Below are 10763 nucleotides of genomic sequence, written 5' to 3'. Positions count from 1 at the left end.
TGTACGATTCTATTGTCTTCATTTTTAACCCATTGCAACTTGGTTTTTCACTGTGGCTTGGGATAGAAAAATTTTCTGTGACCTCTGAAACTGTTCTCTATCATGAGCTCTCCAACTTCTGTTCCCGGCCATGCTGGGTCTTCCCTCTGATCATTCCCAGGACTCTGTGCTAGCCTGGCTGCTGAATGTCTGTGTACCCTCCACTCACTGTTATTCATGGCTCCGTAGTCCTGGAATGTCCCCGTTAACTGTTCTTACTTAGGTTGCATCTGTCAGGTATTTGTCACAGTCATGCTTCTGTACATTAAGAGTGCTTCTTTCTTCACATGTCTTTGGTAAGAAAGGGTCTGTTTCGCTCACTGTTTTAGAGAATTTCTTTTCATCACACTGAAAAGGGTACGGTGGAACAGGCAGTAGACCCAAGTACAGAGCTACCCACTTTGCAGAAAACCAGGAAGCAGCACCATCAGCTGGGGACCAAAGGTTCTGTAGCCTTCCCAAACAGCACCACCAGCAAGAAACCAAAGTTCTACAGCATCCCTAAAGAGCACCATTAGCGGGGGGTCAAGTAACTGTTTAAACTGAGGAGCCTGTGAGGGCGTGTCAGACTCCAACCACCACACATTACATTTTCAGAAAAACATCAGCCCTTTATCTCCATTGCACAGCAGCTGTTTGGCTCTCTTCACACCACTGGCGTCCTGCCGCCCTCCATGTTATATGCACACATTGTACTTGCTACAGCGGAAACATCCGTCATACTTCTAGCCTCACAGTTACACCTTCAACTCACACAGGTCATCAGTTCTTATTGTATGTGTGTTTTATTTAACAACTTCCTATTTCCCTTCATGCCTTGTTTCAAGCCACTACTGTAACAGATGAGAATCAATAACTATTTGGTTGTAGAAGTTTGTTGTTTCTGTCTGTTTAAAAGGTGTGAGTAAAAGCAAATTCTCAAAGAAACAATGTTCTGAGAAGGAGTGTGTTCTAGTTCTGAAGCACATTCTATATATTTCTATTCAGGTTAAGCCAAGAATATAGAGCATTTGCTGTAGACAATCCTATTTATTATCAAGTATAAAAATGCACAGACCCACAAAACAAAACCTTGCATATGCTAGCTTGTCCCTGAGTAGTGGCAATGCATTTCTCAATCACAGTGTGTTGACATTGTGTGTGCTGTCTTAGGGTGTGTGGCTCCTATAAGAACTACCTCCTTGGGTACCCTAGCTTTGCAGTACCACCATGCAGCTTTGTCAAGAATGAGAGCATCCATGGCATGTTGTCGCCACCTACTTTTCCAGATGGGTAGCTAAGAGAGGTGCATATTAGCTTCCTTTCTGCATGAAAACCCAGTGCTTTCTGGAGTTTTCCACGGCCTCCAGCAGAGCAGATGACTTCACAGGAGGAAACTTACTACAGTTTAAGTAAGCCAAGTGAAGTCGTTAAGACCTGCACTGAATGAGAGAGTGTTGCTTCATCTAACTTTAACACTTGATACTGGGAAGTTGTTTCTGTACAGAACATGCAACTCCATCAATGAAATATTATCACCTTACATAGCTCTGCTCCCATCAGCTATGCCTATGCCTCCAGTTGATAGATAATGCTGTATTGGAAATAGGGTAAAGCAATGGATAACATCATTACATCTAAAGGACCTTGACAAGCTGAAACAAGGGACCAATTGCAAGAAGATCAGAATTCAAAAGTGATACATACATGACGATATACATCAGCTCGATCTGGCTTTCAAGACATTTTCATGTCACTCACATCTGTGATCTTCTCACATTCTGCACCTTTGCAACACATTTAGGAAGAAAGAGCAAGATCATGCATTCACCCCTACAAAGAGAGCAAAACACAACCAGGGTCTTCATCATTCTATAGTCCCACTTCCTGGACATAGTAGCATGCATCTGAGAGAAGTGTGGGTCCCTCTGAGTGGAACTCACTCTTACAGATACCATTGTTCTGTGGACACCAAGTTAGATAAAGCTGGCCCTCTCTGGGGAAGCCCCATTTCTTAGTCACTGGTTCTGGTTTATAATTCATTCATTTATAAATGCGTATTGAATGTCTATCCTGTGACACACACTAAACACACTGAGGAGAGAATGAAGACCGCCACAGATTTCTATCAACTGACATCTCCCTACTGCACAATGCAGGCTTCCCATTCCCTCCTCCTGGGTTCTTGTGTGAACCCTCCTCTCCCCTCCTCTCCCTTCCCCTCTCCTCCCTTCCTGTCCTCTCTCCTCTCTTCCCCTTCCCTCCCCTCCCATGTCCTTCCATTTCCTCTCTCCCCCATCGTTTTGGAATTAGGCTTTCTTGTCAGATTTTTCTTAGAATCATCAGATCCCCAATAATGACACAGAGACTTATCATTAATTATGAAAGCTTGGCCTTTAGCTTAGGCTTGTTCCCAACTAGCTCTTATAACTCCAATTAACCTATTTCTATATATCTACATTCTGCCACGTGACTTTTACCTCTTTCCCATTCTGTACGTCCAATTTGTTCCCAGTCTCATGAGATCTCTCTGGAGCCTAGATTCATCTCCAGTTCCTCTCTCCTTGGAAGTCCTGCCTAGCTATTGGCTGTACAGCTCTTTATTAAACCAATCAGAAGGCACCGTTCACATCATGTGACCAAATCTCCTGCAGCATCCTTTTCCCTCTCATCTTTCCTCACCCCTTCTCCTCATCTTTTCTTCTTTCCTCTCCCAACTCTTCTTTCCTTATTCCTTTTCACATTATTTTTTTTAACAGTCTTTAAATGTATCTAATGTGGGTCTCAACTTATTCTGTAGCATCAAACTAAAATCTTCCTGCCTCCACTTCCCAAGTGTTGGATTACAGGTATGTGCTACCATGCTCAGCCTCAATTTTCTTATCTGGTGAAATTTACACTAAATCAACTCCTCAGAACAAGTGGTAAGGGACTTTTTTTCCTTCTCATTCCCAGAGTGATTCATTCTAAAGCTTCATTGCCATCAATCAAATAATTAGTTGATATTTCCACTGGCATTCTAGTGCTTAGGATACACACACACACACACACACACACACACACACACACACACACACACGTTTCTTCCAGGCCCTAAATAGGAGCCCATAAAGTCAAAATGTAAAATGCATGATCACGAGGTAAGTGGCAGCAAGCCTTATTTAGAGTTAATGGAAAGTTGTACTCTGCATGACTCTTGAAGGAACCCAAAGGAAATACAAATGTAGCTCAAAAAATAAAATAAAATGTAGAGAAAAGGAAGTATCTACTTTTTGGAGAACTGAGAAAATCCCAAGGTCATAGATAAACCACTCACTTGAGGGAAAATGGGACCTTAAAGCATCCTATCTGAGATAGGGCAGGTCAGAAAACAAGATCTCAGCACCAGCACCCCCTCCTTCTCCTGACACCTCATGTTCCAGCAATAAGCAGCTTAATACAGAATAGGAGAAGCTTTCTAATTCAGTCCTCTGGGATCCAACCTATTCTCTCATAGTCTGGGGTCAGGGGTGGTACTGGAGGAAGCCAGTCTTCCAGTGCCCTCTGATGCCCCTCCCCCCACTAACTAAGTTGAGCTTCCTTTTAATATTCAAGATAAAGTGCACTGTCTCTCCCCAGAGCGTCTAAGTTTGGCTGGGATACCTTTCTCAGAGGCTCACAGACTCACATAGGGCCCTATCCTGGTTGATTTTCTGTCAATCTGGCATAAGTTAGAGTTATCTGGGAAGAGGAACCTCAGTGGAGAAAATGATGCCAGCAGAGTCCCTATAGTAAGTCTGTGAGGACATTTTCTTGATTCATGATTGATGTAGGGGCCCAGCTTACTGTGGGTGGTGTACGCCAGGCAGATAGGCCAGGATAGCATAAGAAAGCAGGTTGAGCAAGCCATAGGGAGCAAACCAGTAAGCACCCGCTCCATGGCATCTGCTTCGTTCCTGCCTCCAGGTTCCTGCCTTGACTTCCTGCTCTGCTCAAGTGTGACACGAGAATTCTAAGATGAAATAAACCCTCTTCTCCCGAAGTTGCTTTGGGTCATGGTGTTTATCGCAGCAGAAGAAACACTGTAAGACAGGCTCAATGGGATCTGTGGAGACTGGAGGCATTCTTCTGACAAACACTCCAATGGAAATATAGGCCATGACTATCTGAGATCAGAAACCGCCATAGATGTCGGTCTTACTACTCAACACTTCTGATTTCATTTAAAGTCCAGTTAACAGGAAGAATTTCTTCAGAAGCCTTCCATGTAGTTGCAGGGAGAGAATTTTAATGCAGCCCTGGCACTGTCCCAGGCACAAACAAGTTCCCCGTGTGACATATATAATCCACTGGAACAGTAAGAACCATCACTCCCACTTCACAGATGAGAAAAATGAGTTATAGAAAACATATACAGACTCATAGTGACAGAGTTGGGATCTGTGTAACAATGGGAAGAAGAGTCTCATATCTGAAGGACTAGATAGGACTCATTAAATACGATAGTTGACGTACAGCTATAGATGCACTAGAAAGTTTTTGAAGATGTATGTGTGTGTGTGTGTGTGTGTGTGTGTGTGTGTGTGTGTGTATGCACACATGTGTGTGCTGGTCACTTTGGAGACCAGAAGACATCTGTTCCCCTATAGCTAGAGTTGCAGGCTGCAGTGAGCTGCCCAGTGTGGGTGCTGGGGCCTGAATTTCAGTCCTCGGCAAGAGCAGCTAGCACTCTTAACCACAGAGCAAATGGCTCCTGCTCCCCCATAGGAAAATCTGATGGTGTTAAACGGGATGAAGAGGCCATGTACTATTGTAATCCGACCACTTAGGAGCAGAAGGACTGTCACAAGTTCAAGGCCAGCCTTGGCTACCCAGTGAGTTTAAGGCTTGCATGGGCCACATCCCAAAGTAAGTATTGAGTTCAGACGGCCTCCTTGTTGGTGAGCACACCAACAGACCCAGAGGGTGGGGTTCCCACTTCCAGCCTATTTTTCAGACTCTTCCAAACCTCGCCCTAATACCTTCTCATTAGGCGATTCATCGCACTTTCATTTTACATTTTGTTTTTGTTTTGTTTTGTTTTTCGAGATAGGGTTTATTTGTGTAGTTTTGTGCCTTTCCTGGAACTCGCTTTGTAGACCAGGCTGGCCTTGAACTCACAGAGATCTGCCTGCCTCTGCCTCCCGAGGGCTGGGATTAAAGGCGTGCATCACCACCGCCCGGCTCATTTTACATTTTAATGACATAATTGTATTAGTTACCGTCACAGCACCCAGACAAAATACCTGAAGAAATACCTAAGGAGAGGGAGAATTCATTTTGACTCACGGTGTCAGAGTTTCTCAGACAATGATGGCAGGGAGGATTCAGGCGGAGCTGACTCCTCCTCTCCTGGAGGGACTTTGACATGGTTGAGGTTTATTTATTGTTAGCATCTAACCCTTAGGGAGATTCCAGTTGTTTAAGACCCAGGTCAAAGGCAAAACAGGCAGACACAGAAACCTGTGCGCCTTCAGGACACGTTTTTTGGCGGAATTATTGTCTTCAGAAGCATGATCAGAATCCAGACCTCATGCCACAGATGAAGAGGAATTCAGGGCAATAACCCCGCCCCACGCCCCGTCCACCGTGGGAGGGGAGCCGCAATGAAAGACACAGGAGAAAGAGAATAATTTACTTCTGTATTTCCCAGGATTCAATCCCCGACCCCTCAACACAAGCTACTCTCCATTCTTAATACCTACTCCTTTTCCGGCATTTCACGCTAAACTTCCCTGCTTCCGCCCACAGAGCTTTGTCCTTCAGCCAATCTACTGAGCATGCGCTGAACTTAGAACGCACGCACCTCGCTGGTCCAATCCAAGTTTCAAACCCGAGAAAGATGGGCGTCCCTCAGCGTGGGGCGGAGTCTCTGAGCCTGAAAACGTGTATGATTGGCCGGCCTCGGGGTCCACATTCTTCTGTGGGCAGAGCCTCGCCGGGAGCCCCGTCTGGGAAACAGTTCTCCTAATTTGGGAAGTGTCAGGCCGGGAGGGGCGTGGGGTTGGCCGGATTTGGTGTGCGCCTGCGCCGATCTCCCGGACAGGGTGTGTTCCTCCTCCCAGATCCTGGTTTTGGCTGATCGAGTGCATCCCTTGGCACCCGAGTTCCCCTTTCGGGCTCCCACGCACACCTGCCAGCTGTTGCCCTCTGTGGTGAGTGCGCGGGGTCCGGGCCCTCCCACTCAGGACTCCGCGGTGATGCCCACTCTCCCCCAGACAGCCCTGGAGTGTGCAGCCCTGGCCTCAGCCCTTCCCACCCCCTCCCGCCCCCTACCCTCCACACTCCGGCCATCGCCCACGTGTTTTGTTGTCCTTTGCTACAGAACATGTCCAAGTCACTGAAGAAGCTGGTGGAGGAGAGCAGGGAGAAGAACCAGCCGGAAGTGGACATGAGTGACAGGGGCATCTCCAGTATGCTGGATGTCAACGGCTTGTGTAAGTTTTCGGGATGGTTGCTGAGTTTGCTAAGAAACTGAGCTCCTGGGAGGAGAGTTTCAGAAGGCTTCCATCCCACCTCTGCTTGTAAACGTCACTTGTCAGGAGCCTGGCTCAGAAAGTTTGCAAACACAATTTGTGATTGAGCCCGGTAAACCAGAGGTGTGCTGCAGTTCCTTATCAGCTGTTGAGGTGGTTTCCATCGCTTCGAGGTCGAATTCACATGCAGTGTCCCTAATAGCCACTTACGTTTTTAATTTGGAAGTCACTTTTGACTCTATGGATCATGAGCCGGTGGCACTCAAAGTTACACGATGAATAAGACTTGAATGGGCCAGGAGTGTTTTCAACATTTCCCCTTCACTATTTATTTCTGTGCCATTCTCCCATTTGTGGTCAGGCTTTGCTCATTCTTATGCTCCAAGCTCATTATCTTGCCTCCAGTCGAATGTCCTGTTTAATCAGGGTGTTTGTTGCTTTGGGCCTTGAGTTTGTGTGATAACTATTTTATTGTGTTAACTCATCTGTAAAACTCAGCACAAGTGGGAATGACCATGAATCCCATTGCCTGTGCCCCTCTGGCAGGAGGTGGCTCCTCTCCACATCCAGAGAGTTGTCACCATGTGTGAATATTGAAACAGTATTGCCAGAATTAAAAAAAAAAATACAAAATCCAAGTTTTCATAATTTTTAAATGTTAGGAACTAATTCTGGCTTTGAAAACACTTTCTAAGTGAGACACAATACTTCTACAGGTTGAGTGTGACTTTAGACCAGTGGTTCTCAACCTTTGGGTCTCGACCACTTTGGGTCCATATCAGATATTTACATTATAATTCATAACAGTAGCAAAATTATAGTTATGAAGTAGCAACGAAACAATTTTATGCTTAGGGGTTACCACAAGATGAGGATCTGTATTAAAGGGTCGAAGCGTTAGGAAGGTTGAGAACCACTGCTTTCGACCCTCATAGGGTTCACAGTTGACAGTGGCGCCCCCACATTCCTCGTTGGGACATATGGGGTCTGACTCTGACCTTATGCAGATTCGTTTCATGATTCCAGCATCCAGACCCTATTGAATAAGCTCCACCGCTTGACCTGAGTAGTTAGACCTTCCTACCTCCAGTCTGTTGCTTCCCAGTCCCCATCCCTTCCCACCTGTAGTCTTTTAACCTAATTACCAAGAGTCAGCTCAGACATCACAGACTATGAAAAGCCTTCTCTTTCTACGTCCTTCTGTGAAAGTGGCCTTTCTTCAAGGTACAGATTACACATAGGTTTTACCTGATTTATTTTTAATCCAATAGTCTCTCTTCCTCATTAGATACCAGGAGAACCAAAGCTGTGCACTATTCATGCTCGTGTTCTTGAGAATAGTGTCTGGGACACAGTAGGTTCTCTAAGATGCTTGATGAACGAAGCAAAGAATGACGGGTTAAGTCTGAGTTCATGAGAGCCAGAGCAGATCTAACAGCAGAGAAGCAAGGAGCGGAGCTGTGCAGAGAATTTAAAGATGGTGCAGAGCTCCCTAGGCATGAAGAGAGTAAAATCGAGTTTTCTGTGAGTTTCTTATCTGCATTTGGGGCACAGGAGGGTGAATGTTGATATATCCAGACAGAAATGGAGTTGCAGACATCTTGCATTTTTTGGCCGTTATATGGAGTCCTGCTTTGACATAGGTTTTGTACTTTTGGCATCTCGACCACGTCTTGATTTGCTTGATACGTGTTGGTCTCTTGCAGTAAGGATGGGTTTGGTGATTTTTGACCCTGAGTTGGCTGTTGACAATGTAGATGCACTCTCATAGCTTTGGCCTAATTTTGTGGTGATTCTGAGCTTTATTTTGGGTCCCACCACTGTAGAGGAAGGAGAGGCTAAGCAGAAGGCAGGGGACCTGGCACATTTGTGCCCTGCACATCCCCTAGTTTCTGCCTGTGCCATCCTTCCCCATGGACTGAATTGTTGAGTCTGAATTGGGCAGAGCCATTTTATTTTGTTTCCGAAGATGAGATTCCATGTAATATTAACAAATGGCAAAAGTAGCTTAGCTCTTTAAATTCAGCTCCATTATCTCTTTGAAGCCTTGGCTCTTACTATAGAAGAAAAGATAGCCACTTGCTTCCTGAAGAAAAAAAAAAAAAAAAAAAAAGCTTCTGGCCTAACACTGTGGATAATAAGCAAGATCATTCTGTAATTGCTCCAACCAGAAGCTAAGGGAGAAGAACATTGGTACTTCTTGGAAAGATCAGTGGAGGTTTGGAAAAAAATCTCACCTCCTCTGGTGGTGTTGGTTTAAAGAAGGGCTGCTTATATTGACTCCCTGCCATCAGATCTCCTAAGAACCTGGAAGATTCTAGAGTGTTCACTGGAGGCCTGTTCCTAAACTGGCTTTATTTATCAGCCCTCACTAGACAGGATCTCAGTGGTCAAGCATTTGTGTAGGGTGTGTGCAGTGCTGGGTTCATCCTCGAACACATTTAAAGCAGCACTCGGCATACAGCGTGTGTGTGTGTGTGTGTGTGTGTGTGTGTGTGTGTGTGTGTGTGTTATAGGACAGGGTTACTTTGAGCATCCTGTAAGTATTCCCATACTTACTTACCGAAGTTTACCTGCCGCTGTGACTTTTTTGCATGTTAGTATCCAGATTAAACATAGGAAACAAATTAACTTACATGCAGAGAGTGATTGTTTTGTATCCTAAGCTTTCCTCTTTATTGCATTTGCTTTAATTTCTTAAAAATAATTTAATGATTCAGCTTCAAGGATAAGAAGAGAGGATCTGTATTTATTTGAAGCATTTGAAATGCCAGTATTTCTGCTTGGGAGGTTGAGATGTATGAATGAGCACTACGTTTTGTTTCCTTAGATGAGGTGAATTACCTTTTTTCTTTTTTGAGTCAGAGTCTCATGTAGTCCAAAATGGCCTGGACCTCAACTCCCTTCTTTTGTAGCTGAGGAGGACCCTCCTGCTTCCATCTCCCAGGTGCTGGGATTACAGGTGTGAACCCCCCACACCGGGTTTATACTGTACTTGAGAAATGAATGGAAGGCTTTCGGTGTGCTAGGCAAGCACTGTGCTAACCTCGCTCCATCTTCAGCAAGTAGGTTGGTTTTTGAAAGATGTTTTGAGCTGATATCAAAGTCTTCTGATCAGGCACAATTCTAAGCAGGAGGTCAGTGTTAGATATGTTCTACATTTTTCTGCCAGAGCAGAGACTAGGGACACTCAGATCCTACCCTGGGACATTCTTAGGAGCAAGGGCTTGAAGTTGGCTAGAGTGGTTTCAGATTCTTTATCTTCCAAACCTCAAGATCCTCATTGTTGGTTGAGAATCAGCTCAGCACCCCTCCCCCACTTGTACCCCCCTCTCTCCCCAGGCTTCAAAGGACTGGTTTAGTTTTAATCTGGGACTGCATTTTGAATGCTAATGTCCACAGAGAGGCAGTGAGGTGTGCCCGATCACCTAACAAGATCAGTTAGACTTCAGCATCCCTGTCCCACGTTGCTGTTTTGTGTGCTCCCTCTGAGAACATAGATCATTTGGCACCCTTGTGACTTGGGTCTCTATTCTTTTGAGGTTTGTTCTATTTCATCTTCTGAAATTCTTTTCTACCTAACATGGTCTCCTTAAAGTTTCCAAGTGTGGTCCTGCCCAAAGCCAAACAAACCAAAACAAGCTGTTTATTTTCCCCATGGAAATCTTTCCCTAGAGCACCTATCTTCACCTGCTTGATAAAATTGCATTTAAGGGTTCCCATATCAGCTTCCAAGAGGCCAAGGATCCCCAACAGTATTCACAGGGACCTTGTAGGGGTCTTCCCCCACCCTCTCATTTCTTCTATTTAAATCATTTGTGTCTTTTTAATATCTTCAAGTTTATTTTGCAAGTGCTTGAAGCATTTTTGGCCTTCCCCCGCACCCCCCCTCTGCCCCCAAGGTAGATTAAAATATTTTCCAGATAAATCTCTGAAAAGTAAGTCATGAGGTGGGGGGATATGTGTTCTTTCTAAAGCAGTGGTTCTCAACCTGTACATCACCACCCTTCAGGAGTCAAACTACCCTTTCAGATATTTACATTACAATTCATAACAGTAGCAAAATTACAGTTATGAAGCAGCAATGAAAATAACTTTATGGTTGGAGTCACCACCACATGGGGAGCTGTATTAAAGGGTCACAGCCTTAGGAAGGTTGAGAACCACTGGTCTAGAGGGACATGCAAAATAAACAGCCAGGACCACCGCAGCTTGCCTGTTAGACCTGCACTGGGGGTCCTGTTGAGAATG

The 10763-nt window shown here is 45.0% G+C and overlaps 1 protein-coding gene across 1 annotated transcript in view; it reads left to right on the top strand.

The window, feature by feature from the left end:
• Nucleotides 1-5979: 5979 nt before the first annotated feature.
• Rsu1 (Ras suppressor protein 1) overlaps nt 5980-10763 on the top strand; it is a 187875-nt gene continuing 183091 nt past the window's right edge. The window contains exons 1-2 of the mRNA XM_028870519.2: nt 5980-6191; nt 6362-6473. Coding sequence (XP_028726352.1) covers nt 6365-6473 — 109 coding nt within the window. The 5' untranslated portion in view covers nt 5980-6191; nt 6362-6364. The remainder of the gene's footprint in view (nt 6192-6361; nt 6474-10763) is intronic.

Source organism: Peromyscus leucopus, chromosome 5 (assembly GCF_004664715.2).
Source record: "Peromyscus leucopus breed LL Stock chromosome 5, UCI_PerLeu_2.1, whole genome shotgun sequence".
Taxonomy (NCBI): Eukaryota; Metazoa; Chordata; class Mammalia; order Rodentia; family Cricetidae; genus Peromyscus; species Peromyscus leucopus.
This window is presented reverse-complemented; position numbering and strand designations above follow the sequence as displayed.